Here is a 9,796-nt window from a genome sequence, read left to right on the forward strand (position 1 = left end):
ACAGCAGCACCCCCTGCCCACACCGAGCCCCTCACCCCCTCCAGGCACCGCACACCAGACCCTGGCCGGGCTCGGGGGGGTGGGCGGGGGGGGGGGGCTTAGGGACCCCGCCAGGCCCCACCGGCGCCCCCCGGGCCCGTTCCCCGCATCAGGCCCCACGGGGACGGGCCCCGCATCCCCCTCACCCCCGGTCCTCAGAGGCCCGTGCCCTCCCCACCGCCTCTCCCCGTGCCCCCGGGGCCTCCCCCCGGTCTCCCCCCGGTGCCGGGCCCGGCGCCTTCCCCTCACCGCGCCGTGGAGGCGAACGGGAGCGGCTGCGGCCCATGGCGCCGCCCGGCGGGCCCCCACTTCCGCCCGCACTTCCCTTGGCTTCCGCTGTCCGCCGCGTTCCGCGTCCCCCCCGGCTCCGGCAGGAAACGCCGCCCGCGCGCTTTGGTTCCGCCGCCAACACGGTCCGGGGGGGGGGTTGAACGCCCCCTACCCGGCCTCGGCGAGCCCCGCTCGGCCTCCAGAGGAGAAGGGTGCGGGGCCAGGCCCGCAGCCAGGCCGGGACCCCAACCCCAAACTCCATCCTGGGAATTCGTGCCCCCCACCCCATCCCATGGCCATGGGGTACCATGGCGTCCCCACTCCCACCCCCGACAACGCAGCGCAGCGGGTGCCGAACTCAGGTTTATTTACAGGCAGGCGTTACACAGCGCACCCAGCACCGGCCATCACCCACCAGCCTCCCCCCTCAGCCACAAACCCCCCCACAGCACGGGCGTGGGTCCCGCCGAGCCTTCGGGCATCTTCCAGTGCCACACTTGGCCATGGCGGTGCCCCAAGGCCTCTTTGAAGCACAGGAGGTTTCATCGCCATGTGAGGGTGAACTTCTTTAGGGCTCAGGCTGCCCAGAGAGGGTGTGGGCTCTCCTTCCCTGGAGATACTCAAAAGCCACCTGGACAACCACCTGTGTAACATGCCCTAGGGGATGCTGCAGGCAGGGGGGTGGACTAGGCGGGCTCTGGAGGTCCCTTCCCACCTCAACCATGCCCTGCTCCTATAATTTACATCTTCCTCTGCTTCCAGGCTGCTTCCTGCACCTTGGCAGGGGACGGCTCAGCTCCAGCCACAGCCAGGACAGCGCCCTGAAAACAAGCTGCCAGGCTGGCTTCACACGAGGGGCAAGAAGAAAGCAGAGAGGAAAAGGGGGGACAAAATGGGAAGGGATGGGGAGGCCTTGGCAGGCAGGGGAGCTGTAACGCTGCTGTGTTCCCGTAATAAAGGATCCTGTGACCCTTTCTAACAGCTAAGTGGTGACGCCAGCCCTCCGAACCTTTCTCCTCGCTTACCTACGCCTGGGTTTCACTGCATGCAATGCCTGAAGTACCTGAAGTGCCCCGGGTTTCACCACACGGCTGCAGGGTCCGCGGTGGGCGGTGAGGCAGTGTTGGGATTCAGGAACCCCCCCAGGAGCCGCTGCAGCCCTGCGTGGGGGCCAGGTGGTGTAAATGGGCCCCGAGACCCTTGAAATCAGTGGTGAACTACGCCTTACAGGAATGGTTAGAGAGCAGGGCCTGGGGTTTGCACGTCAAAGTCTGCTAAATATACAGTATATATTGAACACAGGCAACAGCACGGGGCTGGGACTCACACCGTCCTTCTCAGATAGTGAATTTAGGTGTTCAGGCTCCCCCGGGAGCCAGAGGAACCCCGGCTCTAAGAGCAGGGCCGGAGCTTGGGGAACACGGGGCAGGGCAAACGCCCTCCCAGGCTCCAAAATCCAGGTTTGGGTCTGCCCCAGAGCTCTAGGCTTGGGGGGAGAACGTTCCTGCCAGGTTTGTATGTTTGCACTTGGCTTTTCCATTCAGAATTTGCCTGGCACACCCCAAAGTACAGCCCTGCAAAGAAAACCAAGCCCTGCTTACACATTTCCTCCACGTGATCCCAGCTGCCTGCACCAGCCCCGCTCCTGAGGTGTTCCCGAGTGCCCCCAGAAACCCACCTCACCCACGGGTGCCTTTCTGCTCTTCCAGGGGGGACACAAAAGCCAAAAGCTGCCCTGCAGCAGGGAGAACGCTTTGCAAAGATGGTGTTGGGAAAACCACCGGGGGGTGAACGTTGGTTGGGAAAACCTATTGCCCTCAGAGAGGAGCTTCAGGGGCTCCCCGCCGCAGCCTCAGCCCGAGGTTGGGGTTGTGGAGGGGAGCCCCAGCCCCACAGGAGCCCCCTGGCAAAGCCCTGGGGGTCGTGATGGGACACACTGGCTTTGTTCCCTAAATTCCCACACTGGAGAGGCTGCGGAGCAAATCAGCATCGCTGCTTCTTCTTCTTCCCTTGGGGCACGGCCAGGAGGTTGTGACGGTCACAGTGAGCGAGGCTGAGGGGGGAAGGAAACACCAGGGAGGGTTTCAGCTTGTGCTTGGGAGTCCAGAGCTAGGGAAAAGCGGCGGTTCGGCTTCAGACGTGACTCTCGTGCTCTCTACGTGGACAGGCACTCGCCGACGGGGCCGAGGCGGGCACAGCCTCGTACAGCATCCCCGTGACGCGGTGCGGGGGCACCGGGGCGGCCGCCTCGACGGTGCCTCTGACAGAAGTGAATCGGCAGCGTGTGTTCATCCCGAAGTAGCACTTAGTGAGTGAAGTTTGCTCAGTTTTAAATAACAACGGGCGCTTCCCCGAGGCTCTTCCTTCTTTCTTCTCCATTCTCAGGTGCAGTTGGGCAGGGGCTTCCCCAGGGGGGTGGTGTGAAATCTCGCTGCTCTTCACCGGGCAGCAGACGTGTGAGACCGTGGCACCAGGAGAAGGGGACTGGAGGCAGCTCTCTGGCCTGGGGGGGGGGGAAGATTGCAATCCGGGAAGGGAAGGACCCCAGCCCCACCACCTCGGCCTCTCCTTCGGGGAGAGCAATCCTCCGGCATCCTGCTCGATCCCATCACCCCGGCGGAGAGCTGTGCTGTGGGCGAAGCCAGCGCCAATCCAGCGGAGCTTGAAACAAAAGGTTAACAATAATAATAATAAAAAAAAAAACGACGACGACAAAACACCCTTTTCTTTCTCAAAACCAAGCGCATCCAGGCTGCACCCCACTTTGCACGGAGGCTCTACAAGCGGCGGGGGGGAAAAACAAACCCCGTGCCCAGGAGGGAGGAGGGAGTGCTCGTGGGAGCGGGGGGATGGCAGTGGGTATTTCCCCAAGCGGCAAACGGGGGCCACAATCTTTCGAAAGCTCAGTGGCTGCCTCCGAAGCGGGTGTCGGGGGACGAGGTGCCTCGTGCCGGGAGTACCCCGGGAGCCTCCGGTGTTTTCAGCTGCGCCTCGGCCAGACGCACGGCGCAGGAGCCGTCCAGAGAGATGCTTGGCCGCGCCGGCGGTGGGAAGCCTCGGAGGAGACTCAAGATTCGATCTTTTCCTTCTTTTTGCCCTTTTTCAGGAAGGACGGGGTCCGGAATTTCTTCTTCTTCTTGGAGGGTGATTTGGAGGGAGAGCCTTCAGGGGAGACGGGGCTGCTGGTCACTGTCTCGCTCTTCTCCTTGGGGGTGTCCGTGTTGGGGTTGGCAGGGGTGGTTGTCTTGTCCCCCTCTTTGCCCTGGCTTTCCTCAGTGCTCTGCTCCTCGTCCTTCCCGTTCACCGCCGGCGGCGGCTCCTTCTCGGTGGTGGAGTCGGCAGGAGCTTGGCCGTCCTCCGCCTTCTTGTCACCTTGGCAAGGGGAAAGGGAGAGGTGAGGGCCAGGGCAGCGCTGGTCAACACCACAGGGAGCTGAGGCTGGAAGCCAACTTGAAACCCACCCTTCACCCCAGGCAGGAGCAGGATTAGGCCTCTGTAAGTGGAAAGCCCTGGGGCCTGATCCCCTCCTGCTATCGGCGCCGCTTCCCTGAGCCTTTCCCCCCCACAGGACAAGCAGCAGCGGGATGGAGCGCTGGGGCAGAGCTGAGCCCTCCTTCCCGGCCTCGCTGCTGGACATAAAAGCAGGCAGCAACCAAAAACACGAAGCAACCCAAGGCATTTCCTCCTGCAGACCCTGAGCGGGGCGCTGCGGAACGGGCCGCGGAGAGCGAGGTCCCCCCCGAGCGAGCGGGGAGCGCGGCGAGGCACGAGGCCTCCCCGTACTTACTACGGCGACAAGCACTCAGGGGCAGAGGTAACTCCTTGGGTGAAAGCGACACGTGGAGGGAAGAGAAAGGAAGACGTTGCGGACACGGACGGACGGACAGACACCATGAGACACGATGAGACAGCCAGGAGCCGCCCGCCCCCGCGCCCCCACCCGCATTACAACCGACGTGCGCTGCGATGCCAAAACGCTGCTGGGGTCGGAGCTTTAGGGGGGAGCAGGGGGTGTCCCCCACCACCCCCCAAAGCCACCAGCAGACGCTGAAATCCTCCAGCCGCGATGCTAAAGGGACGCGGGGGGTTCGGTGCCTTCGTGGCACGTGTCCCCACCGAGTGCAGGGCAGAACCACGGCACTGGAGACATTTATATCTGCGTCTGGGGGGGGTTCTGCTGCAGCCCCCCCCCCGTATCCCCCTGCCTCAGCAGCTGGATGAAGACCCCCTGCTCCTCTCCGCTGTGCTCGCCACCCCACTCACCCTCCGAGGGCTTGGTGGGCGACGGGGCCGGGCTTTTGGCCGGGCTCTGCGGCGCGGACACCGGGGGTGATTTTTGGGGGGATCCCTGGCTTTCCTCCACCGCCGTATCCTTCTCGCCTGCAAGCGGACAGAGACACTTGCCATCCACCAGGTCTGATGGCTGCAGACCCCAAAAGGGGCTTTGGGATCCGTGAAGCCCCCGTTCCCCTCCCCGGCTCGTACCGTGCAACCCCAGCTTCTTCCTCTCCACTTCTTGCTTGTACTCCTCCAGCTCCTGGTCCGTGAGCTGGCTGAAGGGGTTCGGGGGCTCCGGCTCGGCAGGGGGCTCCTCTCGGGACGCGTCTTTGGCCTCTGCATTCGCCAAGTGGCTCTCTGTGGACTGAACCCCCCCACCCCCCAGAGCGGCGTCACCCCCCCGGCACCGGGAGGGACCCGGGGCAATGGGGGCGATGGGGACGAGGACATACGGGGCTGCGGCTCGTCTCAGCGATCACGCTGGCCAGCAGCTGCGACTGAGGCCCGGCCGACTTCACGTCCTGCCGGTTTTGCTCCCGGATCTGCGGGCGAGAAGCAGAGAGAGATGGGGAAACGCTGCCCCGCTGCGGCCCCGCGCCCAGGGGAGTCGGAGCCCCCTCCCCGTACCTTGTTCCTCATCTCCAGCACCTCCTGCGGGTCCGTGTAGAGGGGCACGAACTGGTTGGGGTTCTCGATGCGGATCGCGGTCCCGCTGCTGCCTTTCTCCACCTCGTCTGCTTTCAGCCACTGCAGAGATGGAAAACCCCGATAAGCGCGTGGTGTGGAGAGAGCAAACCCCAGTAAACGGGTTGTCTTGGAGAGGAAACCCTGGTAAACGCATGGCACGAGGACAGTAAACCCCAATAAATGCGTATCATGGAGGGGAAACCTTGATAAATGCATGGCATCAAGAGAGTAAGCCCTAAAAAATGCTTGTTGTGGAGAGGAAACCTTGATAAATGCGTGCTGTGGAGAGCGCAAACCCCAATAAATGCATGTCGTGGAGAAGAAACCTCGATAAATGCATGGTGTGGAGAGCAGGCCCCAGTAAATGCACGTCATGGAGAGCAAACCCCCAAAAAGCCCCTGGCACCGGCTGCTGGAGGTGGGCTTATAAAACAAGGATTACTCAGGGGCAGATGAAGGAATTAACCCAAATCATTAAATTCAGCATTTCCCACTCCTGGAGGAACCCTAGGGGTTCAAGCGCACCAAATTTCGACGCAATCACTGCTCCAAGCACCTCCCGCCTCCCTATTTTTTTGGTGCCCCCCCCCCAGGAGCACGAAGCCAGGACTATTCCCAGACAACCCCCGGCCCCCGACCGTCGTCTTCGTCCTCTGGCTGCCGGCGCTGCCCTGCTGCTCCTCGGCCACGTTGACCCGCAGGTAGGTGTTGGGGGTGTTGAGCCACCGCGTCTTCTCCTTCTGCTGCTTCTGCGCGTGCTGCCGCAGCGCGGGGACGGGGGCGGCCTCCTCCTCGAAGACGAAGGCCGTCACCGTGGCGGGGATCAGCACGTCGCTTTTGGGTTTGCTCTTCTCCTGCACGAAGGGGTAGCGGTAGGTGTAGCCGGTGCGGTAACCCTGCGAAGCAAAACGGCGTCCAAGGAGGTGGTGGTTGTTTTTTTTTTTGAGGGGGGGGGGATTTAGGATGTTTTTGCTGGTGGGGGGCGAGGCGGAGTGCTCACCAGGTTGTCCAGCATCCTCATGAGGGCTTCGAATTCGTGCTCGCCCAAGCGGCTCTTCTGCATGGGCCCGAAGGTGCTGCCGGCCCAGCGCACCGAGCCCACCTCGTGCGGCCGGTGCTTGGCGCGCTCCAGCACGATGAGGTTCTCGGCACCGCCCGCGCTCGCCAGCGCCGACACCTGCGGGGGGACGCGGGGAGAGGCTGCAGGGAGCAGCACCGAGCGTGTCCACGGGATGGGACCGAGCGCTGGTGGCTGAGACCGTGCACAGCTCAGGGCATGGACCTCGGGGCATGGACCACGGGCACCACACTGAACACAGAGACCGTGCACAGCTCGGTGCAAGGACCAAGGGCATTGCACGAGTGACAGGGACATGAGCACAGCTCGGTGCGTGGTCCCAGGACGTTGCAGCAGTGACAGAGACCACGCACAGCTCAGCGCGTGATGGACCAAAGGCTTCACGCTGGCAGCAAAGAGCTCGCACAGTGCACCCTCTGCGAGCAGCACGCTGGACACCGAGACCTGGCACAGCTCTGGCACAGCTCAGGGCATGGTCCCGGAGCCCTGTGGTGGCAGCAGAGGCCGCTCACAGCTCAGTGCACGAATCAGCAGCACCACACTGGCAGCAAAGAGCCAGCACAGCTCGGTGCACGGTCTCAGCACCTCGCACTGCACACACACACCCGACACAGCTCCGTGCACGGTCCCAGGGCCCCGCAGCAGCAGCAGGGGCTGTGCCCAGCTCGCTGCCCACCCCAGGGGCCATCTCTCACCTGCACCTCGCAGGCTGCCTGCAGGTGGAAGATGCTGTAGAAAGCCTCCTCGGCGGTGTCGCCCAGCGCCAGCACCCCGTGGTTGCGCAGCACCAGGATCTGCAGCACCGGGCACAGGGGATCAGCGGGGTGGCAGGGGTCGGGGAAGGGGTCCAAAAAAATAAATAAATAAATAAATAAATAAAAAACAAGCAAACAAACAACAAACCCACCTTGCAGGTGGGGCCGAGGCACTTCTGCAGCTCGACCCGGTCGGCCTCGTCCTCCACCTCCCCGCGGAAGTCGAAGTAGGCGATGTCCCCCAGGAGCAGGGCGGCGCGGGAGATGGGCAGCACGCCGCAGCGCATGGCCGACACCTGGGGCACAGGGGGCATGGCATGGCACGGCGCTAAATGGCACGGCACTAAATGGCACGGCACGGCGCCCCCAGACCCCCCCTTACCGCCGCGGTGGCCGGTGTGTGCAGGCGGACGATGCAGCGAGCGTCGGGGCGGGCGGCGTAGATGGCGGCGTGCAAGCTGAAGGCGCGGGCGTCGGGGGCGAAGCCGGTGTTGCCCTGCTCCACCACGTCCCCCAGCACGTTCACCTTGATCTGCAGCGGGGACACGGCGGCTCAGAGCCTGTCATGTCCCCGTCCCCACCCCAAAACCACCCCCCGGGGGGCTGGGGACACGCTCACCAGGCTGGCCGCCGTCACCTCGCTGCACGCCAGCCCCTGCGGGGCCACCAAGAAATGCTCCTGCTCCTTGCTCACCCGCAGCTGCAGGGGGGAAAGAAAGAAATGCAGGGGAATAAAATAATAAAAAGGGGTGTATTTTGCACAGGGGGGGAGTGGGCACTCACCGTGACGGAGGCGTCCCCCAGCTGCGCCCAGCCGTAGAGGTCAAGCAGGCGATGGATGCTGCCCACTTTGCAGCGCATCAGCCGCTCACCCTTGGCCAGGGCGGGCGCATCGGGGCCGTGCAGGTCGTTGATGGGCGTCACGGAGGCCAGCCCTGGGCAGGGACAGCAGGTGACAACAAGGGGACAACGTCATTTTTTTTTTTTCCCCAACCCCCAGCACCGTTTCCCAGCTTTTCTACAAGAAAAAACGACCATTAGGGAGCGTTTTCTTCCCTAAAATCCCACAAATTAAATAAAAACCTTCAAGAACGCCAAATGGGTTTCATTTTCCCCCAAAAAACCTTCCTGCCCCCCTGCCCCACGTGCAGCCGTACCCATGGGCGAGGTGGGGAGGACAGCAGGGGACGTGGTGGCCATGAAGTCGGCGATCTGCCGCAGGGCCCAGACGTGGGACGAGTTGTTCCCCTTCTTCATCTGCTCCTGGATGAGGCTCTCCAGCTCCTCCCTAAAAGACTGCAGTACCCCGGCCCCGCCGGCGTCACGGTCCCCAGGGGAAGGGACACCGGTGCCCAAAAAGGGACCGACCGGTGGCACCAGGGTGGGGACTCCACTGGGTGGGTGGTGGCAGCGCCATCGGCTTGGTGACAGCGACCCCACGGGCTTGGTGGCAGCACCACGGACTTGGTGGCATGGTGACGGTGACACCACAAGCTTGGTGGCAATGGCACCAGCAGCTCAGTGCCACAGCAGCGGTGGCACCACCACGGTGACGGCGGCACCACCGGCTCGGTGGCACGGTGCCACCAGCCCCGCCAGCTTCACGTCACCACCGTGGTGGCACCAGCAGACGGGTGGGGACGTGCCCTGAGCCATCACGGGGTGGCAGTCGCTTTGGGGCGGGGGGGACAGGGCTGGAGTGGCGGGGACGGATGGGACAGATGGGGACAGTGGGGACGGATGGGGACACGGCCACCCACCGGGCTCTGTAGGATCATGGTGACCCGCTTCTTCTGCTCCATCATGTTGAAGTCCTGCCGCAGGTCGGCCGCCATGTTGCGCTCCCGCAGGTACTCGGGGTCCCCCTCGGCGAAGCGGTCGAAATATCGGGGTCCCGGGGCGGGGGGCGAGGGCAGGGGCTCGGGGCTGGCGGCCGTGCTCATCCCGGCGACCCTGCGGGCGGTTTCGGGTCCCCAGTCCCCACCCAGATCCCCCCCCCCCCCCCCCCCCAAAAAAAAAACCCGAGAGCTGCCCAAAATAAGGGCCTTGAAGAAATGGGGTGAGAACAGCCCCCGCCTGCGCCCCGCTGATAAGCCCCGGGTGGCCCCCGCCCTGCCAGCACCGCACCGGGCCCTCGGTGTGACAGGGGCACCGGGGGGGGGGGGGGGGGGGTGGCTGAGCACCGGCAGCTCGGTGCACCCATGGGTGCCACGGCACCAAACGGAGCCCCCAAGCCCCCGCAGCACCCACCCTTTTATTTATTTATTTATTTTTTAAGGGGGGGAGGCACAAAAAAAAAGGGGAGATGGCAGCAGGGGGGCGACCGTAGAACCCAAACGCCCCCCCCCCAGCACCTCGCTGATGCGTTTTAAAGGAGATATTTTGACACCCACGCACCCCCCCCCCAAAAAAAAATACAAAGCATCGCCCACACCAAGCATCGACGGGTGCCTGCTGCCCAAATTCAGGCTGCTGCGTGCACCCCCAAAATCCTGGGGGGGGGCTGTTATTCCCCCCCCCCCAAATCCTGGTGGGGAGCATTATTCCCCCTAAAAAAGGGGGCATTATTCCCCCCAGAAAAAAAGATTATTTTAGCCGAGCCCACTGCCCCCACGCAACCCCCCCACGCCACCAACCTGCTGCAAAGCTCCACCAGGAGCCGCTCCTAGGCTGAAAATCCCGGGGGGGG

At 63.7% G+C, this 9,796-nt stretch overlaps 2 protein-coding genes and 1 long non-coding RNA gene across 4 annotated transcripts in view; 1 reads left to right on the forward strand and 2 right to left on the reverse strand.

Moving 5' to 3' along the window:
• The window catches only part of SNRNP27 (small nuclear ribonucleoprotein U4/U6.U5 subunit 27), a 2,601-nt gene extending 2,181 nt beyond the window's left edge, over nt 1–420 (reverse strand). The window contains exon 1 of the mRNA XM_035312864.1: nt 289–420. Within this exon, the coding sequence (XP_035168755.1) occupies nt 289–325 (37 nt within the window). The 5' untranslated portion in view covers nt 326–420. The remainder of the gene's footprint in view (nt 1–288) is intronic.
• Nucleotides 421–2,296: 1,876 nt separating this feature from the next.
• Nucleotides 2,297–9,796, reverse strand: ADD2 (adducin 2). Of its 2 annotated transcripts, XM_035312863.1 has the most exons (16): nt 9,744–9,796; nt 8,868–9,060; nt 8,265–8,403; nt 7,891–8,042; nt 7,727–7,807; nt 7,490–7,639; nt 7,260–7,403; nt 7,048–7,146; nt 6,275–6,451; nt 5,913–6,170; nt 5,215–5,334; nt 5,040–5,129; nt 4,795–4,951; nt 4,573–4,689; nt 4,097–4,130; nt 3,543–3,681 (listed from the first exon to the last, which is right to left on the reverse strand). In XM_035312863.1, coding segments are annotated over exons 2-16 (1,902 nt in total). In that variant the 5' UTR covers nt 9,051–9,060; nt 9,744–9,796; the 3' UTR covers nt 3,543–3,680. The 2 variants fall into 2 exon arrangements, with proteins under 2 accessions (XP_035168753.1, XP_035168754.1); XM_035312862.1 differs by lacking the exon at nt 4,097–4,130 and having other exon boundaries at nt 2,297–3,681.
• Nucleotides 6,593–7,201, forward strand: LOC118158235. Its single transcript, XR_004746816.1, has 2 exons — nt 6,593–6,687; nt 7,004–7,201. It is a non-coding gene; the product is annotated as an uncharacterized LOC118158235 (long non-coding RNA).

The sequence above is a fragment of the Oxyura jamaicensis genome (genome assembly GCF_011077185.1).
Source record: "Oxyura jamaicensis isolate SHBP4307 breed ruddy duck chromosome 22 unlocalized genomic scaffold, BPBGC_Ojam_1.0 oxy22_random_OJ72703, whole genome shotgun sequence".
Classification (NCBI taxonomy): Eukaryota; Metazoa; Chordata; class Aves; order Anseriformes; family Anatidae; genus Oxyura; species Oxyura jamaicensis.

Coding starts and splice junctions, on each gene's coding strand:
- ADD2 (XM_035312862.1), bottom strand. CDS start 9,050: ATGAGCACGGCCGCCAGCCCCGAGCCCCTGCCCTCGCCCCCCGCCCCG. Junction 6,452..7,047: donor AGGCAGCCTGCGAGGTGCAG/GTGAGAGATGGC, acceptor GTCCCCCCGCAG/GTGTCGGCGCTGGCGAGCGC. Junction 5,335..5,912: donor GCCAGAGGACGAAGACGACG/GTCGGGGGCCGG, acceptor CCATCTCTGCAG/TGGCTGAAAGCAGACGAGGT.